This window comes from Myodes glareolus, chromosome 13 (assembly GCF_982192425.1).
Source record: "Myodes glareolus chromosome 13, mMyoGla1.1, whole genome shotgun sequence".
NCBI classification, from domain to species: Eukaryota; Metazoa; Chordata; class Mammalia; order Rodentia; family Cricetidae; genus Myodes; species Myodes glareolus.
The window spans coordinates 67904870-67930824 of record NC_142038.1 but is presented as its reverse complement, the minus strand read 5'-3'; the positions used below and the strand labels follow the sequence as shown (position 1 = coordinate 67930824).

At 41.9% G+C, this 25955-nt stretch overlaps 1 protein-coding gene and 1 long non-coding RNA gene across 4 annotated transcripts; one reads left to right on the top strand and one right to left on the bottom strand.

Moving 5' to 3' along the window:
- Window positions 1-596: 596 nt before the first annotated feature.
- LOC146891830 (uncharacterized) lies at window positions 597-3761 on the bottom strand. The gene is made up of 2 exons (XR_015005281.2): window positions 3594-3761; window positions 597-1801 (listed from the first exon to the last, which is right to left on the bottom strand). It is a non-coding gene; the product is annotated as an uncharacterized LOC146891830 (long non-coding RNA).
- Window positions 3762-14013: 10252 nt separating this feature from the next.
- Window positions 14014-25544, top strand: LOC148120046 (putative sperm motility kinase W). 3 transcript variants are annotated; one of them, XM_087896237.1, is made up of 7 exons: window positions 14014-14126; window positions 18490-20982; window positions 21383-21434; window positions 21974-22188; window positions 22796-22838; window positions 23205-23457; window positions 23545-25544. In XM_087896237.1, exon 2 carries the CDS (start codon window positions 18501-18503, stop codon window positions 20304-20306), a length of 1806 nt encoding a protein of 601 aa, XP_087752363.1. In that variant the 5' UTR covers window positions 14014-14126; window positions 18490-18500; the 3' UTR covers window positions 20307-20982; window positions 21383-21434; window positions 21974-22188; window positions 22796-22838; window positions 23205-23457; window positions 23545-25544. The 3 variants fall into 3 exon arrangements, with proteins under 3 accessions (XP_087752363.1, XP_087752361.1, XP_087752362.1); XM_087896235.1 differs by having other exon boundaries at window positions 22796-23457; XM_087896236.1 differs by having other exon boundaries at window positions 21383-21456; window positions 22796-23457.
- Window positions 25545-25955: the final 411 nt, after the last annotated feature.

Here is a 25955-nt window from a genome sequence, read left to right as displayed (position 1 = left end):
TTTCTCAGAAAATGAGAAAACAACCTTCCTCAAGACCCTGCAATACTGAAATACCACTTTTGGGTATATACCCAAAGGATGTTCAATCGTACCACGAGGGCATGTGCTCAACTATGTTCATAGCAGCATTTTTGTCATAGCCAGAACCTGGAAACAGCCTAAATGCCTATGCACTGATGAATGGATGAGGAAAATGTGGTACATTTACACAATAGAGTACTAAATAGCAGAGAAAAAAATTGACATATTGAAATTTGCAGGGAAATGGATGCTAGAAAACATCATATTGAGTGAGGTAACCCAGACCCAGAAAGACAATTATGACATGTACTCATTCATAAGTGGTTTTTAAGCATTAAGCTAAGAAAACCAGTCTACAAATAATAGTCCCAGAGAACCTGGACAACTATGTGCATTTTAAACTGCATCCTCTTCATATGTTTTATTTTTCAAATTTTTTATTGAAGTGGTGTTGGACCCCTCACTTTCCTGTGGATACCCACACCCGATCCAGGCGCGCGCCTTCCCGAACTCGGGCCCACGAGAATGGACGACTGTCCTGAGGGTTTAAAGAGACACACACAAAAAGACCTTGCTCATTTACCAAAAGTAAATGGCCACTTTATTAAACTCAAGTCGGGTATTTATACCAGTGGGCAACCAGGATCAAAAGGGCAAGGCCTCCTCCCAACAGAAGCAGGAAGGTGATTAAAGGCCCTGGAGCCTCAGGCAGAATCAGCTGGGAGGGGCCAGGCATGTGGAGCCCACTGCTAGAACCTTGAATACAGGTGGAATCACCATAACAAAGAGAGCCAGGTTCTTCCTAAGTTATCCCCTCAAGCCAGTGCTAGTGCAGAATCTCCAGGGAGCCAGAGGTCACAGGGCCCTGCGAATCACCAGGAAGAAGGGAAAAAGACCTTGGTACCTACAAGTCTCCCTTTAAATATATATAAAATATGATGACAAAACCTGCCTTAGGCGTCACCGGGAAACAGCCAGAACAAATCCGGATCCGTCGTCAGGATGATGCCTTAGGTCCAGGCGTATCCCTGTCTTAGATTGGAAAAGCCTGCCCAGTGATCTAGACCTGTCTCTGGTTAATGTCATCCTCCAACATGTTCAGTCGGTTTTATGCTGAAAGATATTCCAAGGCAAACGCCTACTAGGGCCAGGCCATGGCGGACCTGAAGCCACTGGCCAGGTGAAGACGCTCCAGCGTATGTACATATAAGCATTTCTGGAAGAGACAGTGCTTGCACAATATCTGAAACGTTGGCTCAGAATAGAGCCCTTGAGTAGGGCTACAGTATCGGCAAATGGACCCCTAGTATGACTAGTCAAATTAAATTAGAGTCAATTAGCAATTTTGTATTTTGGGACCCGAGAAAAAGCAGCAAAATCTTAACCTGCGACCAGCAGAGGTCAAAATCCATACCCAGTTTTAAAGATTGACTACAGCGTCCAATTGTGAATTTAAATTATTTGTTATGGTAATTTTGTCTATCTGGCAAGGTTTTAGCCTTGATCATCCAACATTGCAAGCAAGGTAGGGGAAGTAGCTGTTTTCCCCTCAGGTGCTCAAGCAGCCTTGGCTGAAATGGACAGATCAAGGCAGAGCAAGACAGAAAGCTGGGAAAAAGGGTAAAATTAGGCACTGGATCATCTCTTAGGAATCTGTCAACTGTGCCACCACCTCCGCCGCCGTGTCCGTGGGATCTCTTGATCTCGCCTCGTCCTCAGGTCTCTGAGTAGAGGAATCCACGGTCCGCACCAGATGTTCAGGGACAGGGTGCTTTGCATCCTGTGAAAACACACAAACTGCTCTTCTTCCCCAAATCAAAACCCGGTCCGGACCATGTACATTAGTACATGACCTGGACCATGCCAGATGCTCGCTGAGGCAAATCCTGCCTGCATGCACCATTGAAATTGGCTCCCCTCATCAGTTTCTGGGAGCAATGTGCTTAGCTGTTTAGGATCTAAACTACAACCAAGCAAGCCTTGGACATAAAGAGATCTGTAGGTCTCTGTCTCCAAAGAGCAAATTCTATTGGCCTGTGCCATTGTAACCAGCCTAAATATTGGGCTGAATTAACCAACCTCAAAACATCATTTTTTATTGGCCTGCACCATCATAACAGGTCTTGAACTGGGCTGAATGGTCAACTCCAAAATATCTTTTAGAATCAGTTCCGCCTGGAACTTTACCAGGGGCAGAAAATAATTATCTGATCCAGTACGTGAGCATTTACACAACTGGATAGAATTATTAAAATTGTTACCTTTATGGGGGCACATTGCCTCCCACCAACATTAGAGAAATAAATAATAGGATCGACATATCTGGCTACAGATTTGGAAATCTTTGTCAGTCATCAATCCATATAAAAAATATAAGGACTCCATAAATTAGTCCTCCAAAGAGCAATTAATCAAATAAAAATATATGCAACAAATTTAAACTGAAAACTCTCAATAGACAAACTTAAAATGCCTGAAAGACATTTAAAATATCTTCAATTATAACATCTTTAATCATAGGAGAAGTGTGAATCAAAATAACTCTTGACTCTATCTTATCCCTTAAATATGATCAAGATCAAACACTGCTCATAATTTGCACTTAAGAGAAACTCCTCCACCACTGGTGGAAATGCAAACTGGCACATTTTGGATTTTTAGAAAATTAGGCAACAAACCATCCCAAGATTTAGCTAACCTCTTTTGGGTCTGTATAACCTTTGAATCTATAACAGTCTCTAACTTAAAACTGCTGAAGATGCGCTGCACAGCAGGGGGCGGGATATAGACCCGCTCTGCTCTTTTGCAAATTGTCACCTGAGTTTTGGCAGGCAGATTTTAACTATTCTTTGTACCACCAAGGCCTGGCTATTGTCGCTTTTTTCGACCGCCTAGCACTCTCTTTTTTATCTGTTTGCTCGGGCGCCGCCATAACCGGCATTGTGCCCTGCCCCAAGTTTCTGTGGCCCGCCGCTCATCGGCCTCCTTGGGCGAGGGAGCCAGTGTACGCGCCATTGCCTTTCTGCGTCTGGTCAGCGCGGCCGTGTCTCCTGGATGAGTTTGCACCCGCGGCTGAATGTACTGGCACACCGCTGTGTTTTACCCTCCTTGGCCTGTCTGTAATGGCCCTGCCATTCATAGGCAGGGCCTGGCGGCCACCTGCACTCCTCTCTGCACCAACCAGTAGCCTGTTTTTCTGCTCCTAAGTGTACCTCGTAGAACCTCAGCCATGGCGAATGGCCCAGTATGGTCCTGTTGCCTTGGGAACGGATTCCCGCCAGGAGCTAATTGCGCCCAGCCTGTGCTCTTAGGCAAAAATTAAAGTTCCCTGCATGTGAGAGCCAGGGACTGAGTTTTAAATTAGTCTAAGCAGTCTCTAGTGCAGTGTCATTTTATCCTGGTGTCTAGTCTCTTTATGAAATTTAGCAGCTGATTTGCCCATTGGCCTTCAGCTCCGGATCAGACCTTTCAGCACCCATACTTCACACATCAAGCTATTCACCCCCTTATCACATGTGCACAATTGCACACTACAAAACTGATCAGATTCCGGATCATGGGGGAAACCTCACCTCTTTTGGGTTTCTCGTGGTGGATCCACTGACGGCAGGACGTGATTCTTCAGTTCTTCTTCAAAGCCAACCCAGGGACGCCATCTGTTGGACCCCGCCTTCCTGTGGATACCCACACCCGATTCAGGCGCGCGCCTTCCCGAACTCGGGCCCATGAGAATGGACGACTGTCCTGAGGGTTTAAAGAGACACACACATAAAAAAAGAGACCTTGCTCACTTACCAAGAGTAAATGGCCACTTTATTAAACTCAAGTCGGGTATTTATACCAGTGGGCAATCGGGATCAAAAGGGCAAGGCCTCCTCCCACCCAGGAGCAGGAGGAGAAGATTGCAGGCCCCTGCGCCTCAGGCAGTGTCAGCTGGGAGGGGCCAGGCGTGTGGAGCCCACTGCTAGAATCTTGAATACAGGTGGAATCACCATAACAAAGAGAGCCAGGTTCTTCCTAAGCTATCCCCTCAAGCCAGTGCTAGTGCAGAATCTCCAGGGAGCTGGAGGTCACAGGGCCCTGCGAATCACCAGGAAGAAGGGAAAAAGACCTTGGTACCTACACTCAACTGGTCCTCTGACATAACTCTTACCTACAACCAAAATCACACACTATCACAATTAGGTGTTATATCCTCCTCTGTACACACTACCCTACAACCATAACCCCATATTTATACAAGGCATGTGTCAGGTTTTGCCATATCTCCATCTGCACAGAAATGGTTAGGTATAAATCCCACATGGGACACTCTCTCTTATATCCAGAAACAGACACACATACATCAGACATAAGCACACATACACCCACACTGATGGATATATGTCAGGGTATTTTCAGTATCCTCTCTCTTACAGGTGAAGTCCCATACTCATGCCCAGGTTTCTGGCCAAACTGTCATCCATTCCATTATACAAACCACATACACTGGATTAGGTCTCAGGTCATCATAGGTACCTCCTTTCATTACCTAGGGCTCCATATGCAAGCATGGGTAACCGATCAGTATATCTAGGTACTCCAAACCTAGTTATGTTGCTTACTACCTATACACACACAAAACACTTGCATGTAATTATGCACATACTAATACATGAATACACCAGTACATATCAGGGTCTACTTGTTTTCCCCTCAAAGAAATTTCTACATGCACATGAATCTTTCTTAAATTGATAAGCTCATCTTTCTCTCACACTCTCTCTCTTACACACACATACTTATACACATATACACATTCATACATACACACAGATATTGACACTCACATGTGCATACACACAAATACACATGTATACTTACACACAGAAAATGGTACACATACACACACATACATGCATACATAAATCCAGATTTTAGTTTAATCTTCTCTTAGGCATATATTTCTCCTCCAAGAAAATAACACACAAAACATGGCGTCAAAATCAGGTAGGTATGAGATACCATTTTACAGCGGTCAGATTAGCTAAAGTCAAAAACACCAATGATAGCCTATGCTGGAGAGGATATGGAGAGAGGGGAACTCTCATCCATTGTTGGTGGGAATGCAAACTTGTGTAGCCACTGTGGAAATCAGTGTGGCGGTTTCTCAGGAAACTGGGAGTCAACCTCCCTCAAGACCCAGCTATTCCACTCTTGGGAATATACCCAAGAGATGCCCTATCATACCATAAAAGCATTTGTTCAACTATGTTCATAGCAGCACTATTTGTAATAGCCAGAACCTGGAAACAACCTAGGTGACCCTCAATAGAAGAATGGTTAAAGAAGGTGTGGAACATATATACATTAGAGTTTTACGCAGCGGTTAAAAAACAATGACATCTTGAATTATGCATGCAAATGGACGGAAATAGAAAACGCTTTACTGAGTGAGGTAAGCCAGACCCAAAAAGAGGAATATGGTATGTATTCACTCATAAGTGCATTCTAGCCATAATTAAAGGTCTTTGAGCCTATTATTCGTGATCCTAGAGAATCTAAATAAGAAGGTGAAACTGAAGAAAATCATGTAGTTATCCTCCTGGAAATTGGAAATAGACAAGACTCCCAGGTAACCTCGGGTGCATGGGGGGGGGGGAGGGTTGTTGGAAGGGGAGAGGGTTAGAGAGAAGGGAGTAGGGGAGGAATGGGGAAAGCTCGGGGGACTGGGATGGGGGGGAGGGAGGAAGGATGGATATGGGATCAGGGAAGAATATATCTCAACTAAGGGAGTCATTTTAGGGTTTACAAGAGACTTGATTATAAATGGGATCCCAGGTCCAAGGAGAGATCCCCAGATTGTTCTCTGAACAGAGGAGAGGGTGCCTGAACCAGCCTTGGCCCATAACCATACTGATGAATATTTTGCTTATTCCCAACCTTCTTATATAGAAATGTCTAATATGCTTATTTCCTCATACTGCTAGGTTCCCTACTCCTGTAGTGAATTTCCAACAGATACATACAAATCTACTCATCTGGTCCTAGGACATACCTCTTTCCTACAACTAAAATCACACTTTATCACAATTAGGTGTTATATCCTGCTCTGTACACACTACCCTTCAACCATAACCCCATATTCCTACATGGCACATGTCAGGTTCTGCTTATTATCTCCTATCTTATCGTCACATCTCCATCTGCATGTACATGTTAGGTATAATACCCCACATGATACACTCTCTCTTATATCCAGGTATAGACACACACATATATACAGACACAGCACACATACATCAATATGTGTCAGGGTATATTAGGTATCCCCTCCCTTACAGGTGAAGTCCCAGACTCAGGCCCATGTTTCACATCCTACTGGCAACCCTTCCATTAACCAAACCACACGCACTGGATTAGGTCGAAGGTCATCATAGGTACCTCCTTCCATTATCTAGGGCTCAATATACAAATATGGGTATGTGATCAATAGAGCTAGGTACCTGAAACCTAGGTATGTTGCTTACTACACACACACACACACACACACACACACACACACACACGCATGCATGCACACACACACATACACACACAAGCAAAGAATCATAAATATCTTCATGCCCATGTTTCTGGCTCATCATTTCTATTCCTCCCTGCTGGGAATACTGCATAAAATGTGACTACTTGTATGTTCTACTAGGTACTAGCGAACAACTCCTACCTCACTTGTGAGCTAGATGTTAATTTCCATAGGTATCTTGGACTCTAACCAAAATCCCACACAGAAATCCAGGTACTGGTCCTCCTTTGTTTTCCATCTCCTGTAGCCTAAGCCTTGTACACAACATGGCTATGTTAAAATCTACCATGTATTTGTTCCCACACCAAAGCCTTGCAAACAAGTACATACACAGTTCAGTTTCAGCTCCTACTAAATGTCCCCAACCCTACAGAAAATCTCACTTACACATTTGATCAAACTATCGAGCCATCCCAGGTAGCTTCTCCCCTATCTCCTCTTCCATGGTTTATACTCACATATGAAGAATAGAAGCTAAGAACAGTCTACGTGAAGAACTTTCAGATGAAGCCAGACTCTCTGACTGTGTCTGACTGAGAAACCATTGATAAAGACTCTGGGACTTGTTTCTCCTGCATGCAGTGGCTTTTTGGGACCCTAGTCTATTTGGATGCAAAAATTCCTAGGCCTGGATGTAGGGGGGAGAACCTTGGAGTTCCTAGAGGGCAGGGTTCCCTGCCCTCTCTTAAGGAGGACGGGGGAGGGAGGAGGGTGAGTGGGGAAGTGGGGGGGAATGGGAGGAGGGGAAGAGGTGTAAATTTTGAATGGAAAAAAAACCTTTTGCATTTGTCTTTCTGAATGTGGACTCACTCACCCAATATAATTTATTCCTAATCCATGAAATTTCTGAGGCTCACTCACAATGAGGATTAATATGCTAACTTTGCAGTTGGTGACCAGTTCAGGATTCACTTTCTTATTTAATCCTGTGTGAAACCCAAGCCAACTGTGGGTGACATCATCCATTCAAATTTGTTTGAAGTTCTATATGCAAACTGAGCAAGTGGTAAAGTGAAAGCAGTAGCCAGATGCTTTTTTGTTTCCTGCCTCAGTTTCTGCTGAAACTTCCCAAGTTACACAGTCTTTGATCAGAACTTGTAAGCCAAATAATTTCTTTCTTGCCAACATTGTTTTTGTTTTGTCATGATGTCTATCAGCAGTAGAAAACTTAGTGGGTCAGTATCCCAAGAGAGTCCTCAACCTTCAGCTTTTAATGCTGCCTCCACCTTGTAAATGCCAGGATAACACTCGCTAGATGAAAAGAACACTGAAGATGAGGTAGAGGCCTTGGAGAAACCAAATCCTTGACTAGACAAATAAAATTCAAGATTCAGGATATTATTAAGGAAGCTGATGAGAAAATGTATCTCCAAGAAGACAGACATGAGAGATTTTGGAGAAGGAGTGTAGAAAACCAGAAATAAGGCACTTGATGAATACAGGCCATGGAGGAATTTGACTATTTTTCGTATTCAAGAAGTTAGGTTTTCTCTATGTCACAAGGATAGGTGTCAGTCCCTACTGAGAGAGGCTAAACCATTCTCCTCCTGGAATAAGCTCGCATATAAGTCATTCAGTCCCACGTGGTCTGTGTTAGACACATGAATGAATGAACATAGCTAAATGGACTCGATAGCTTAGAAATAAATATATTTATATATGTGTACAAAACCATACATATACCTGCATGAAACTCATGTAAAAATTCATAATTTGAGCAGGGATACTTGGAGTCAACTGAGGCCCAGGGGAGAAAGAAAGTGGTAGGAGAGATTTAGATGCAGTCTCTATGTGTGTTCTTCTCAAAAACACATGAAGTCTAACATCTTCAATGAATTGGTAGCAGGTAGGACAGGAATAACAAGGAAAAAGAAAAACTACACACTGAAATTTGAGCATTCTTCTAATAGTGTTTTCCCAAATTATTAGGAAATACATGAATGAAATACATTTTGGCACATGCTACAAACGAGATACAGAAATTTTTGCATTAAAAAGACCTATCACAAAAGCAATCTAAGGAATGAGGAAAGTCAGTATGGAAAATAGTGGTTTTGACAGGTACAGAAAGCAAAGATCCACATACAAATGCACGACTAGGTAATATATTATACTAGGTAGAGTCACTGTTGCAACAAATGCCATACTTACATCCAAAAACTCTGTCAGTTATCTGACCTGCTGAGTATATCAATACTCCATGATAGCTCCTATAAGGCTCGGTGAAGCCTCTGAAATGCAGATATTGCCCTGCAGCTGCCCCACGTACTACTAGGTGTAAGGCTCCATTGACCCCCCAAATACCTCATATACATACTCATTTGGATGCAGATTGAACATCACACCCCACACTACCAACCTATTACAACAAGCCTTAACACACCTTGATTGATACCAGGTCACACATAAACTAATACATACTTAGGAGTATTGTGCTTGGCCTGTCTCTCTATTCCTCCACTCTTCCCTCTGACATACAGTGAAATTCATCAAACACTTTGTACATACCACCACCCCTGTGTCCATACATCCAATCCTAGGTATCGGGTCCTGATTGAACTCCTACATCCTATTGACAGCTGAAAGCCTATGATGGGAAAGTCTTTCCCAGTTAGACCTTGCATAGTTTCTAGAATTGAGAGTGCTATACCCCGTTCCTCTGCAGAAGACACACCTACATTGCTAGGCATCAGTTCTGCTGGACTCCTTCCCATGCTACATCATGTTCAGGGTCTCACTATCTACTTCTAGCAACTGGCCCAGGCTGTACATTAACCACTTCCTAAACCACAGTGATATATACACTGTAGTACATCAGATTCACTTAAACACCAGCCTTCATCCCACTGGCTTTCTATTTAAGAGATCAAGCTTGGCACACACTTTAACCCCAATATACACTACTGGATAAACCAGCACTGCCATTGTTAAGACTCTATTGGACACAGCTATCATAGACATCAACAAGTTTCTTGGTATAAGGAACAATTTACCACTTTGTGATGATTTCAGTCATGCATATTGCATGTATAGATCTTTTCTACTTTCCATTCACAAAGGTATTAATTTATATTTGTTTCTCTTATGGGTCACATTGTTACTGAGCTTCCCTAGGATCATGGACTATAGGCGCATTATCCTTTGCTTTATTATTAGTATCCATTTATGAGAGCGTACATACCATGTTCATCTTTCGGGATCTGGGTTACCTCACTGAGGATAGGTTTTTTTCTAGTTCTATTCATTTGCATGCAAATTTCAAGATGTCATTTTTGGAGGCATTGAGTAGTACTCAATTGTGTAAATGTACCATATTATTTAAATTCATTCTTCAGTTGAAGGATAAGTCCTCTGATTTGGGGTTGGTGAACATCTTTTCTCATATAGTAGGCTGCCTTTTTGTCTTATTGACTGTGTCCTTTGCTTTACAGAAGCTGCTCAGTTTCAAAAGGTTTCATTTATTTGTCATTGTTTTCAGTGTCTGAGATACTGGTGTTGCATTTAGGAGGTAGTCTCCTTTGTTCATGCATTGAGTGAGAGAAGGGAGGGTGAAAGCAGAAAAGAAGGGCAGAATAGGAAAGGTAAGAAAACTTGAGGGAACAGGATATTCGAGATGGGGGAAAGACGTTATGGAGAGCAAAGAAAGAGATATTTTGATTGAGGGAGCCATTATTGGGCTAGTAAGAAAGCCAGCACTAAACACAGTCCCAGAATGACTCAAGCTAAAACCCTAATCAATGGTGGAGAGGGTGCATAGGTAGTAGAAACTTTATGACATGGATCCTATTTAGGGTGACTTAGGACACCGGAGAAGTGTTCTTGAAGGAGTCATAGTGATCTTAGCTGCCCATTTCTCCTTTCATTTTTTTGGTTCTTGGCTATCCTCGGGTGAACAGTACGTTTGTAGTAAGCCCTAACTATGGTGGATTACTCTCCATAGTCATTAAACAATAGTCTTGAGCAATCATAGGCTGAAACTTCTAAGACACTAAGGAAAAATAAACATTAATTTCCTTTTAAGTTCACTATTTCAAATGTTTTTGTAAGTGCCATAACGTAAATGCAATGACGAAGCCAGATTTTTACTGGGAAATTCAGAAGATGTTCTGATAGTAATTTAAAAGTCACTTTTCTAAGGTAACTATCTTTGAGTAGCTACTGGAATTAAGACCATTGGCATGTTCAAGGACATCACAGCTAGATTATTGCTTGATTATTTACTTGAAGGAAAGACTTACCTCATACACAGAAAGTGACATTACAGAGTACCACATGGCATTGCTCAGGGTCTGTAACCCCAAACATACAAATTGTAAGAAGTAAACAATTGGCAAACTCTTAAGGGCCATTTACAGATAGAAGTATTCTTGGAAGATTTTGTAATTAAAATATTACTGTACACTTATTTATCAACAACAGTATATTTTTGCATCATCCCAAGCATTGCACAAATTTATTCTAAAACCAGACATTGTATCCCAGCAGTACATAGGAAAAATGTGAACATCTAGGTTCCATGAATAGTTCTTGATTTAATAAGACATGATTGATTCTGTCTGCTTTTAGCCTATATAACTCAATTCATTATTTGTTCTGGAAAATTCTTATCATAGGAAAACTTAATCAAATATATATATTTGATTAAATAAATATATATATAAATGTATATATATATACAGTATAAGATATTGAGATTGAGACTGGGTTTTCTGAATCAAACTCTTCTGAATAGTTTTTGGTCTGGTGATTTATCTGTTGACAGCTTTTGTTAGGGACAGGAAGTAAGGAAAACAGTATATGGTAGAATGATAAAACGTAGCAAGGATATGGTCCAACAGGAAACTAACTAAGTCGCCTATAAGAAGGTCTTTTAAGTTCAAATTATGAAGCAAATTAGTTATACCTTGAGAAGAATCAGATTGCATTTCAGACTCCTTGTTAATCATTATCAAACTTGAGGTGAAGGATAATATTCTTTGAGATTCTTTTCTCTGAGAACAATTATATGGATACAAGCTATCTTGTTTGTTATCTGCCACCATGAACAAAGGTGTAAGACATTAGTCAGGTGGGCCTGGCCCAGTCACAACAGTTCCACCAAAGTATCTATGCATAGTTACTTCATTTATTGTTTCCTAAATACTATGTTCTATTTTTAATATTTTGAATTAGGGAATATGAACTGATGATTTTTTTGTTTTTGTGTACTTTGGTTTCCTGCAATCAAACCTTCCCAATTAAAACATAAATACAATTATATATATAATATATGTATATATATATTATATACATATAACTTTGAATGGATAAGATGAGGCCAGTTTAACTGAAACCTAGATACTGAATTTATAGCAGTTTGCCTGATAGCTTTAGGATTATGTGTTTATATAAGGTCCTTGATTAAAGAGCAATTTTAGGGAAATATTTTAAATATAAACAACAGTAATTTGAATTGCATACTAAGAAGACTACTGACTTAGAATAAAAGATGCGTTTACGATAATAAGCACAATGCCATTTTTAGCTGAGAAACTTCCAAGTTAGTGAAAATATAACAGAAATTAAAGTCAGTTGTTTGCATTTGTTTATTGTCTCCAACATACATAACATAACATGTGGTAATTTTGAGAAATAAATGCAGAAAGAAGATACTTTCTGCAGTTTTGTTTTAACTTGTGGAACAAGACAATGAAAAAAAAAAGCTAGTTTTAGAAGGCAATAAGTTTTAGAAGGCAATAAAGAAACTAGAGTAAAAAGTTGGACGCTAGTAGATGATGGGTGTGAACAAAGGAAGGTTTTAAATCAAGGGAGCTTTAGAATGCATTCTGAGAATATTCAAACTAAAGAGAAATCCAGGTGCTATTTAGCAAGCAACCAGCACAGAGACAGAACAAGCTTAAGAAGTTGATGAAGATGTATCACTTAAAACACTCTAATAAATACACCATTAGTTTCCCAGTAATGAAGTCTAAACCACTGCCAACCACAGCGTGAATGAAGATTCTACAGTGCTGTTAGTTGTCTATAATATTCTGTCACTACTGAAAAGATGTCACACACCAGATCATGATGCCAGGTATTGCTACATTTCCTATACCTTACAACCAAAGACTTACAAATAGGACTAGGTGTCATGTTTTACAAGGTCTTCCCAACATTATACAGCCACAAACACCACATCCACTGTTTGGTTCCTGGTACCTTTAAGAATCCCCTCTTGCCACCCCTAAAATGAATCCCTTAATGTAGGAATCTTCTTCCCTTCTTCCTTTCCTCCATTTCCACCCTCCCATTCCCCCAAGTTCTTGCCCATGTGTCCCCCGGGATGTCCCCAGCTTGGTCCTTGGACAACACGAGAGAGGATGTTCAAACTGTTCTTACCCCACTATCACAATGATAATTATGACGAATATCACCATAGAATCTTCGTCAAGCGACGGATGAAGACTGAGACAGAGACCCTCATGAGAGCAATGGACTGAGCTCCTAAGCTTCATTTGAAAGGCAGGAGAAGTGAGAAGAAGAGCAAGAAAGGAAGTCAGGACCACGAAGGGTTCTCATGGGACCCTGTGCCTGTTCTCATGGGAGCTCACCAAATCCAGCTGAACAGGGTCTGAATGAGCATTTGATCAAACTGGACTCTTTGATTGTGGCTGACAATTCGTGGTGACTGAGAAGCCATTGAAAAAGGCACTGGGACTTGTTTTACGGCAGGTTCTGGCTTTTTGGGACCCTAGTCTATATGGATGCACAGCTACCTAGGTTTGGATGTAGAGGGAAGGGCCTTGGACTTCCCACAGCCAAGGTTCCCTGCCCTCTCTCAAGCAGGGAGGGAGAGGGAGGAGGGGGTGTGGGCGAGTAGGAGGTGATTGGGAGGAAGGGAGGGAGTGTAAATATTTGAATGGAAAATAAAAAAATTAAAAAAGAATCACCTCTTTTATAGCCACTTACACACAAATATGGGTGATGATAGGTCATGACAGGTACTGTTGAATCAACCATAAACACACCCACACCAACACACACATCCAAAATTTTAAGAGAACCTTACTTTCGGGGGAAAAAAAACTAAACACAGTCTCACTTTCAGAAACCAAGTCCATTTTCATAACTATAGGGAGATCCTTAAAAGGAATAAGTACGGGGGATGTTGACTAACTGGGTTATCCCTACACAAAAGACACAACGAAACAAAGCCTTCTGCTCTAATCTTGCTCTCATAGGACCCCACGTGCAGTCAGCGAGTGTTACCAAGCATTCTCGTGCAGACATGAGTCACATGATTTCAACCTGACCAATGAGAGAGGTCCAATAGTCTTTCCAATCTTATTGGCTCATGATTGGTAAATGTCACCAATCAGGTCTCAGACCAAGATGCGCAGCACGAGCTTGATAGTAAGGGACAGTTGGTGTCAGTCTTGCCAGGTTGAAGGCAGAGGTTTCACTACAAGGACACCAGTGGCAGAGGCAATGTGCGCAGACTGTGAATGAAGCAGCGAATTTGGAGGAGGCAGGCGTTTCTGATCTCAAACAACACCAGGTACAGGCTGATTGACTGCTGTCTTTCAAGCTTGTTTTGCTTCCAGTGGACCCCCACTGTTCTGTTTGTCAAAACAGCTTTGGAGTGGGGCTTTGCTACTGGTCCTTGTTCCTACTGGTTGACTGATGAGGATCCCAAGCCATGATTCTGAGCTACCTAGGACTCTGTTGATCACTCTTTGGTCCAAAGAGTCTGTTCTAGCTGAGAAAACCAACTCCCAAAACCATGGACTGCCCAAGGTTGACTACTGTCTTGTTCTCTGTCCTCAGCGACATGTTTTAGGTTCCCTCAAAATTTATATTTTGAGTCTATCATGTCAAAAATAGCCAAGTCATCTCCATTTACAGTTGTTTGCTAAAAAATAATTAAATTTGATTGTTGGAGCTCTTCATATGTTTTATTTTCACCTTTCATGTTACATTTGTCCTTCTGTTCTTCAGTAATGAACAACTGAACTTGAGTATGAATATAGCCGTTTTCATGTTATGTTGAACTTGCTGGAAAATTTCAAGAACTTTTAATAAGGATTCTATATCTAAGTACATAGACTGTTGGTTTATATTTTTGTTTATTTTATATTTAGTGTTATTTTGTACTATTTATTCAGTTACCTCCATCTGTATTTATCTGTCTTGCCACACACACACTTATAAATGTCCAAGAAATACTATTGCATGAAAGTCAGTGTATTATTACAACATGTGGAATCAAGGAAGGAAAGCTTAGATCATGAAGTCTTGTAGTAGGCTCCTGTTGGCTATGTAGAACATGTTGGAAAGTGCCTCTTTCCTTCCCTTATATTGAATAGTTGGACAAATACTAGTGTTAATTCTTTTGGAAAGTCAGCTAGAATCCATACTTAAATGCGTTCATACCAGTCCTTTATTTTCTTGATATTTCTTCAGCGAAAGTCTTCTATACAATATGTTTTGATCATTTTCAGCCTTGTTCATTTCTTACAAGACCCTCTCCTATCTTCTGATATCACCTAATATTACAGTGTTATACTATTAAAAAGAAAAATAAAAATAAGTAATTAAGACCTATAAAATGTCCTCACAATGGAACCATGAGTCCAAAAATCTATCATGTTTCTTTTGACTTGATTTCGTGCTTGTCAATGATTCAGGTCATGGTTCTTATCAGGAGGAGTGGTTAAGTGACCCAGTGAGAATTCACTGGATGAAACTGTTTCTTCTTTACCATCAGGAAACAAATGCCGATGTTTTCCTGTTTGGAGATGGAACCCTGTTTTGACTTCCCATATTCAGTGACAGAGCCCCCCCATCTGACTTAAACCTTGTATGTTTGTGTGTATTGCTGCAATCTCTGTCAGTTCATGAGCTCATCAGTTTCCTTGTTTTCTTGGAATCTACTCTTACCTCTGGACCTGAGTATCTTTCTTCAGTCTCTTCTGCCTATCTCCCTAAAATCTGAGGGGAGGTTTTTATAAAGCCTTCAAATTGAGACTGAGTATTATAAATCCTCATACGTCCTCTACATTGCTGCGAGTCTCAGGGTTGGATACTGCTCAGGCAAGAATGCAGTTCACTGCTGTGTGCTGTTTGAGACTTTGATCTTCTTGTGTAGCAGTCCATCATGAAGAGTCATTCTGTTCACTGTGTTCTTGCTGCAGAATAATAGTATGTTTTCCCATAGTGCATGACCTATCCACTCAGTTCTTGTCCACGTAAGCAGTGTCAGTAATGCTGTTCATCTCCTGAAGGAGCCTTAAGTCCAATCAGAAAGTGGATGGTTACTGCCATAGTTACTCCCATTGTACTTATGTCAGTATTGCAACAGTTCATTGTGCAAGTTGGTCACTGTAGTCCTCAGGTTTGTAGCTAGGTGATGTTGATGATTATCTTTCCTCTCAGTAGAATGCAAGAGTATATTTCTGTATCATACATGTTAGTCAGTAGTGGAGAGGCTTCTAGCGGTTGAAGCACAGCTCAGCTGCTCAATGCTGGCTGAGATTCATGAAAATAACAGTAGTGTGGGATGATAGGAATAATCTTGGCAGTATATGTGCGCAATGTCATTTGCATGAGGCCCATTTTCTGCTATGAAAACAATAGAACCCAATCATGTCACTGGAAGCAAACATTTACCTTGCAATTTTTTCAAAGAATATTGAACTATGTTTATTACTAATCTGCATAGGTTTATATATGCTATCTTCTGAGTTCTGAGAGGTTACATATGTTTATAAATTTATCATTTGTTTCAGTTTTACAATTCATGAGATCATAGGTTTTCAAAACACTTTCAATGAAGGATCAGATCACCAGGGTCATGAGGGATACCTTGGACATCAGCGCCTCAAAATCAATTGACTGATACTCATAGGATCTCAGAGAGATCATGGAGCTTGTCAGGGGTGGTCTTACCTAGGTCCTCTGCATGTATGTTGTATCTGAATATGTTGATGTTACTGTGGAATTAAGAAGGATGTGTGGGGAACAGGGGAATTGGTTGCTGATACTTTTGCCTACTTATACAACTACTTTCTAACTTCGTGTTTTCTGAGTTTAGCCTTGATACAATGGCATGTACACAGATTTATAGAAGTACATTATGCTCTGTATGGTTGGTGTCCCTGGGAGGTCTGCCATTTTCTGAGGGGAGAATCAGGGAGGGTAAATGTGTGGAAGAGGCAGGAGAGCCTGGGCCAGGGGAGACAGAAAACTCTAGTTATAGTATAATACATGAGAGAAGAATGAAAAGTTCACTTGACGGTGAAATACTACAAAGACCAAAGTAATAAGACACCTGAAGAATTTTAATAAGAAATGTGTTAACATTATTGACTCCTAAATATCCTTTTTGTTATATCTCCACGTAGAGAATAGAGAAACCTTGGGACATGGGCTTCATTTTTATAATATCAGGAAACATTATATTTGTAATACATGCACTCTAAGTAAAATTGTCAAATCTTAAGAGAAGACAAGAAGTCCATAATAATGAAAATTGAATAATCATGTATGAATTCATCAAAATTATGGAAAGTGTAAAAATTCAAAATTCAAAACCAGTTGCAAGTGTACAAATACTTTAAATTATATTAATGAAACCATCGATTTGTGAAAAATGTTTTAGCAAATGACTTTTTATGAATACAAGTGACCAATTTTCATTAAATTGATGATAAGCATGATATCATTATATTCACCAAACTATCTGAAAGTAAAATATACAATGTCGGAACAGGAAAAATAGGTAAATTTGATGTCATAGACTGCTAAAGGATTACTTTAGGATCTGGTAATGTAAAAATTTTTCTTAGAAATGGCATTGCATTTTCTCAGCCCAGGACAGCATCTGCAAATTGTGCATCATTCCTTTTATTCCTTTGATTTACTTACTTCTTCAGGAATGTTTATTCTACCTTACGATTTGTACTCTATAATTTCACTAAGCTTGTTTTCGAAGTGACGATGATTCGATGAATTCCTTTGTTTAAGTTGTAGAGAACTTAACTTTGGAAAAAGAAGCAAAATTTTTCTCCAAAAGTGATAAAGAAATGTTGTGGTTTGTATTAAATTTTTTATTAAACATTTTTATTACTTTATAATTAACATAAATTAAAATATGTCTGCATTCTCCCCTCCTCCCACTCTCTTTTACAAACTCTCCCCTCCATTCCAAAGAGAGGACAGGGTACCTTGCCCTGTGGGAAGTCCAAGGCCCTCGGTCCTACCTCCAGACTTAGGAAGGTATGCATCCAAAAAGAATAAGATCCTAAAAAGCTAGTACATGAAGAAGAGAGATATCCCAGTGCCATTATCATTGGCTTCTCAGTCTGCCTCAATTGTCAGCTACTTTCAGAGGTTTCCAGATTGATCCCATGCTCATTCAGTCCCAGTCCAGGTGGATTTGTTGAGCACCCATTAGCTCAGTTACACTGTCTTTTGTAATGCTTAAAGAATAGAGAGAATATCATCTCCTTACCGAAATAAAACCCCTTGTTAGCTGCCAGAAAAAGTCTTCCAAATGATTCTTTAGAAATAGTCATATACACTATAACAGCACCATAGCTTGACTAAAGATTTAAACTAGAGTTTCTCCTATTTGATCACTTTTGGTAAGGTTGTGTCTCTTTTGCTTAATGTTTTCACTAATCAAGCAGCTATGCCATTGCAATATTCATTACGTTCTATTTAATTAGATTTAGCTCTCATCTTGGGTACATTTCTCAGAATTTCTTTGGAGTTTAGTTTATTCTTGTTTTCTGTGACCCAGGAGTTCGTTGTAAGTTTCTTTGAATCTGTCACACTTGTCCATGTAGAGGTAGAAAGTGTAGAGGTAAACACTTTCCCCTTTGACTTATTTTTTATTGTTTTGGATCTGATTTCCGTAGTTGGCGTTGGCATGGAAATTATCAAGCACCTGAATAGCGAGATCAGAGAGGAGGAGACCATGCAGCTGGCCCTGAATGAAAGTGCCTATGAAGAGGAGACCATTACGGATCACTACGTCATGCTCAATACCCTCGGCAAAGGAGCCTTTGGTGAGGTCAAACTGGCCTGCCATGTTCAAACAAACGTGAAAGTTGCAGTCAAGATTCTCAAGAATGACCAGGGGAGTGACACCTGCAAAGAAACAACAGAAATCGACATTGTGAAAGAGTTGGACCATCCGTACATAATAAAGCTCTTTCACATCATCTACAGCAGAGACCACACCTATATGGTGTTGGAGTTTGCTGCTCATGGCGACCTGGTCACGCACATTGAGCAGGGTGGCCCTCTTCAGCACAAACAGGCCCAACACATCTTCTGCCAGATGGCGTGTGCAGTGTACTACTGCCACGATAATGACATTGCCCACAGGGACATCAAGCTAGACAACATTCTGCTTGATGGCAAAGGAAACATCAAACTGTGTGACTTTGGCCTGGCCATCAGAGTCAGCTCTGGGGAGAAGTGCAAGGGATTCTGTGGCACTGTTGAATATGGTGCTCCAGAGCTATTCGGTGACACGGAGTATGATGCAAGGGCAGCTGACATCTGGAGCATGGCAGTAGTTTTATATGTAATGGTGACAGCGAGGTTCCCATTCAAAGCAAAGACCTATCCAGACATGAAGGAGCTGATGCTGAATCCCACATACAAAATTCCATACACACTTGCTCAAAACCTTTTGCTTGTGCACCTCATTGTGCACTTGTTCACTGTGAACCCTGACCAGAGGCCTAGGGTATGTGACATTAGGCAGCACCAGTGGATCAAAGACAGGGAAGACTTTTGGAAACTCCCATCATCCTCAGAGTCATTCTGTAACAAACCAAATTCCAGCATTGTTCAGGCTATGTGGGGTATGGGCTACCATCCCAAAACTATTACCGATTGTCTACATGAGAAAAGGTTCAATAACATCATGGCCACATACCTCATTTTAAACCATGAGTCACCGCAGGACCCGACTACATCTGCCACTAGGTCCTTGCAGGCCTGTGTCTCTGTGTCATCATCAGGTGCTCTAAATTCCCTTCCTCCTAAGAGGAGAGTGAGTGAGCCTGCCATTCCCAACTTCACCCTGCTGGGTAAACATCAGGGGCATGATAAGAAGTGTTCATGCAAGCGAGGGAGCAGAAGCCTGAGCATGCCTGCCTCCTTGTGCTACCTGCTGAAGGAGGACTCCTTTTCACACCCAGTACCCACGTGTGCTCCTGAGGTTACTCTTCTCCTGAGTAGAAGTTTAGCAGTAGGTAGCATGGTTTGCAATGAGTTGCCCTCAAGATGCCCATTGTCTGAGAGCATTTCTTCAGCACAGAATTTGTCCTGTGAGGCACCCCAGGAAGTGAGCACCCCGAAGACTAGCTCGGATGCTCAGAGTACATCCTCTGATAAGAAGGACAGGGAGGCACCTCAGTGTATGAGCACTACTGAAACCCATGAAACTCAGAGATCTTCTCAGCAGACAACATCCAAGAAGAACTTAAAAGGTGTCCTTCCTGAAGATGTAAGTGCAGCCTCTGCCAGCGGTCTGTCAAAAGGCTGGAAGAGGGTTAAGAAGAGAATTAGGAATAGTGTGAGATTTCTGTGCTGCTGCCTGCCATTCTCACGAAAAATCCATGTTTCTCAGAAGGAAGAGGCACCACTGGAAGGAGAGAGCATTGCAGGTGCACACACACATCTAAATGGTGTGCCCAAGATGCACATCAGTGTTTATTAATCTACTTCTTTTCTAAGGTCCTTTGTGACCATCACATGATAGTTAGTGTAAGTAAATTAGGAAATTTTTATTTAAAAAGGAATTCTCCATAGCACCACCACCACCATTAAAATGAAATGCTTCAGCCAAAAATGGACAGCTGAGGATGAGAGGCAGAGGCTGCAGAGGCAGCCAGAGCTTGCGTTGACTGAAGGAAGGAAGAATTATAGAGAATCAACGGCTGTGAGTGAAGAAAAATGTAAAGTCCAGGAAAGATTCTGAGAACTGGAGCCACTTGAAAATGGAAGGTCCAGAAGGATATAAGAGTCAAGACTCTGAAGTATATATTTCAAAGTTCATAAGACTGTGCCTTCCAAGTCTGGCAGTAGTGGCACAGGCCTTTAATCCTAGCACTCTGGAGGCAGAGGCAGGCAGACCTCTGTGAGTTCGACACAAGCCTGGTCTACAAGAGCTAGTTCCAAGGCTACCAATCACCCCTGTCTTAAGAAAAAAAACTGAAAAAGAGACTGTGCCTTCCATATGTCACTATCGTTTTATATGATGGGGCACTGTAGAGTTTGAGACATATAGTCGGCATCTTCTGTGTGTGAAGGAGATAGCCAAATTGGGAACCAAGCATCAAGTCCAGATGGCACAGTGTCCAGTAACCCAGCAGCACAGTCCAGGACAGGTCATGGTAAGCAATCGTATACACAAGGTTTCTCCAGAGAAAACCATGGTTGACAGGAGGTATGTCCAATGGCTGGCCTTCGAAAGCATCCTTCTCACGCAAATTTTTCCCCAAATCTGCCCATGAATCAGAATTCCCAATGGGACAGTCTTCATGAATATACCACAGCACTATCATCTGTCTTTTCCTTCAAGGTCAGGTCCAAGGGAAATATTTTTACACATTGGACAGAGTTGAATCTCCTCCTCCCTTGCCCCCGTCCCTGCTGATGTGTTTGCAGGCTGCCTGTATCCACTTCCCTCTTTCCATGGGAGACACTCCTATTGCATGCTGATTCAGTCTTGCCCCTGGTGAAAGGGCCCTTACTATGGGAGTGCTTGTCAGAACCATATTTCTCTCCTAACAGGAAAGTAACAGCATATAGGAGGAAAATAGATACCACTGTGGGAGAAATACTGGTATGTTGCTCCAGTTTACAAGGTGGGTATTGCTTGGTTTTCTTGGTACACAACAGACACATGACTTAGTCTGCAGTATGGGAACTACATTTTGCTTTGATCTTATATCCGGGGTCAAACTGGGAAGAACCTTGTGTCTATAGATTGAAAATATTCAGCCAGGATCTTCCTGTGAAAGTTGCATTGATGTTGTTATGGACACCCTCCATGCAGATCACTGCTCTCTGCAATGAAGAGTGGCCACTCAGCAGGGACTGAATGCCAGGGCTTATCTGTGGGTGTCATGGCTGAAGACAGTTTTGAGACCATAAACTTTTGTATTATTGTATGAGGGATGTTTCTGTGATCTTGTTTATATTGACATGGGTCAAAAGAAAAACAAGCACAACACTGCTAAAGCCAGCGATTTCCACTCCAAGGAACATGGTCATTGAGCTCATGATGCAGAGGGGAGAGACAACAGAGACATGGATTCAGATTGATCTTCAGAAAAAGTTTGGTAAACAGCATATCTCTCTTCCTTTCTCTCTGTCCCCTAGCTCTTTTGGAGGAACAGTGTGTGTAAAGGATGAACATCTTCTTGCACCTTTATGGAAGGACATCACTGTACAGATGCGCGAAGCTTCTTCTGTAATCCGCTGAAGAACAATGAGAATGAGGGTGCACACAGCCTTGCCAGGAAAACCAGCTGAGAGTCACAGGCTTCCTTGCTTTTGTCGCCATACCTGTTCTAGATCAGTGGGTGATTACTAAGGCAAGTACTATTCGTGATATACTTTACTGAATCCAGAGCCTGGGAAAGGGAGCCTTGGGTGCTGTGGCCAGGTCAGTGAAACCCAGGACAGACAACTCATTAGAATTCTTGGCTCAAGACTCAGCTGAAGTTATCTATAAAGGCAAATCTCCGTATGAAAAGATGTTTATTTATTTTATTTTGACTTTTGCCTTGGGACTGATGGGGACCTTGATTGTCCCTGATACTAAAGGAAATTGACTGCCATTAGACTTTTCCCTGAAAGAACAGATGTCAGCTGAGCTTCAAACCACCACATCCATCACTTCCTTCCTCTACTGCCTGTCTGTGGGGGGAAGAAAGCAGGGGCAGTCACTACCAACTACTTGTAGCAGGATCTTCACACACATCCACTGCAAATTGCCCACAGGCCTCCTCCTCACCGGGCACAAATCTGAGTCCTTAGATGCTCTTTTGGACTGAAGCGTTTGGTTGGTACAATGCTTAAAGTACATCCCCTGGCCACTTGACACAGCCATGATAAGTTTTGTACAGGTGGGGCACATGGAGTTCCAGAAGTCAACTCCGAATGTCTTATTGGTTTCCCTTTGTCTCCACTTATCTGCAGGTTCTTTGGGACACGATCTTTTGTGGAAGCTCATTTTCACCAAGTATGTATCCTGTCTAATGTAGACAAGAGGATGTGAGATGAGGTGCAGGGAGCAGATTGCCTATGTTTAGATATGTTGGTGGGAAAAAGCTTTTTTTCATTTCTTCCCAGAGTCTGATGCCTGAAAATTTGCATAGCTGCCATCAGAAATCATTCCCTGTCTTCTGATGTTCCTGAAGAGATCCTAGTAAAGTTGGCCTAGGGAAGGTCATATTGAAAGGCAATGAGCATTTTACCTGTCGCTTTAGTCCCTGAATTCCAATAAAGAAAACCTGCCATTATCTACCAAGACCGCAGGTCTTGTGCTTGTTGACATGGAACTCTCAGCCAGTTTCCTCACTGATCTACAATATTCCTTCTCTTATAGGAGCCTGGCCACATCCTGAATCGTCACCCAGAGGATTCCTAACCTGAGGACTTGTACACTCAACACTCGTGTCAGTGATGGAAAAGATCATCTCTGAGTTCAAGAACGCTCAGAAGTTCTACACAGCTTTAGGAGGACAATCTGTGCCAGGCAGTGAGGTGGCTCACATTCCAGCATCCAGCTCCAGAACCTGCTTCAATTCTCATCAAGAGCTGAGGATAACAGAAACGTCCCCATTTGACAGTCTCCCAAAGTATGTGTTACATTTGAATCTCCACCACACTTTGTTGCTGTGTGTATTTTGACAGGGAAAATGTCACCTCTGCTTCTCTTTCTTCAGAGATGATCCAGGAAACCTACTTGAACTGATAAAGAACGTGTCTTTGCAGAGTCTTGGAAAGCGAATGTGCATCTTTCCATTGCCTCTAGACTGGATTTCTTCAAAGGGCAGTATCCATGGTCCATCGCCCCTGGCACCAGTCACATGACCATGGCGCACTTGATGCTATCCACTTGTCCTGTTCCTCACTGGTGTTGGATAGAGACAATGTAAACACGAACAAATGCTGAAGCACCCAAGCAGATTACCAGCTAGATCTACACTGACTTTCAAAAAGAGCATTTTTTGAGAGGAATCCAAAGGAATATGAAGTCTGAGACATCCCTGTTTCTCCACTGTCATCACTGTTGTTAAGCTGACAGATTTCTTCTTGGATAGACTCAGGAAAATGCCTATCCATTATTCAAACACCAAAGGTAACATCCAGCTGGGACTAATACTTACAATGAAGGCAGAGGGCAGGTTCAGTTTCTCCAAACCCTGCACTGCTGGTTCCAGACCTTCACATGAAGCCTAAAAGATCCCCAATGTCGGACAGTGACAAAATTGAGAATAAACCATTAGATTCAAACACAAATCCCAGCAACAGCCTTGCCTGCATCATATCAGCTGACTTTTGTCTGAGGCACCCTTGGATATCAAGGCAGAGAAGATGATCTGTCCACAATGATTTGTAAGACAAGGACCCATCAGAAAACTGAACACAATCTCAAATACTGCACCTGACCCTTAATACAAACACTCCAGAATTCATGTATGAGATAAGAAGATCCCTACGTAAGCTTTCAGCCTCTTAACGAAGATAGAGCCAGCTCAAAGAAGATATACTGTGGCCACATAACCTTTAATGCCATTAGCCAAGAAAATATAAAACCTGAAGAATTGCTGTAGGGGACTCCCTGACTAGGACTTCTTGAAGAAACCTGAACCCTGCCACAGTCCAGAAGACAACAAATCCCTGTTCTAAGACAAGATGGTGGTTCTGTGCTAGGCAGCAGGAAGGAGTGTCCAGGCTGCTGAGCAAATGTGTTCTCCTCACCACTCTTAACACTTGTGATCCAAAAGATTGTTGTATGAAGATATGATAAAGAAGCAGAATGAACACCAATCAACGCTGGGGGCTCACTTAGAGATCGGACAGAAAACGTTGCAATTAACTTTCAAGTATCTCAGCCCAGAAGAAGACGGATAGAGGGTAGAAAAGCTATAGGACTTGCTTGAGCTGATGAGCCTCCTTCCTGCTGCTGCTGGAGCCCAGAGAGCCTAGCTCTGCACACTCCCCAGCACTGCTCCGCTCTCTATGCTGGATATCAACCCATGCGGATCACACCCTTTTGCTGCCCCACGGTGAATACATGGAGCCAAGCAGTGCTGGACACCCCACTCATCCCGTAGGTGTCAGACCCTGATGGAAATCCGCAGCCCACAAACCGCATGTCCATTTAGATATCAGCCATTTCCTGTCTGTTTTCTCTACCCCCACACTCACATATTGTTTTCCATGTAGGTATCAGGTCAAGACATTCCTTCCCCTACTACACACTGTTAGGGATAAAGGTCCTACACAATGTCCCTTCCCAACTCCTGTGCTGAACATCCTTGGTAGTAATTAGCACTGTATTACATTGCCTGCCCTGACACCATCTCAAATGCATTGGGTGGTATTAGAAGCTGCTGGATTCAAGCTCCCAAACAGCCCGAAATAATTCCTTCCTTGTCAGGCCTTGCTTCCCACGACTATGAAGACCTACATTTAATAGATACCAAATCCTAGTAGAACGCCTTCCCCACCCTACCTACAGAAACTTCTTAGGGCATACTAGCTGGAAAATTTGCCCCATTGTCACTGACTGCCAACTGCTATTTATCAGTCATATTAGACCTGCTACAGCAGGCAGTCTATGTGCAATGGAAGATGGATGAAATATTCTGGAGAGTCTGTTGCTACTTGTGTGGATGAAGTGAACTAAGGGTAGGAGGAGACAAGTAGAACCAGAAACCTTTCTTGTATACATGGTAGTATTCCACAGTTGCCTGTCCATTCAAGGGTGAAACCTAGTTGTTAATTTGAGGTAGATATTGGGGTCCTCATAAGCATTGATAAAATGGCGGTGTATGTTGAGTCACAGGGGCCTCTAGCATGGCCTGATAGATCGCATTTGATGTGGAATGGTGTGGAGTTGACGAGCTAACATACACTGCCAGTTTAACAAAACAAAGGACACCCCTTTCCCAAGATCACTAATAGACTTCCAGATATTCGGCCTTTCTAGTCCACTCCTTTCTGCTGTCCCACAAACAGTGAGAGGGTGCAGGCTCTTCTTCACACTGCTATAACGAGAATATCAACTGAGATACAGTGAAGGGTATCAGGCCCTCTTTGACATCCTTCTTTCTATCGATGACACACA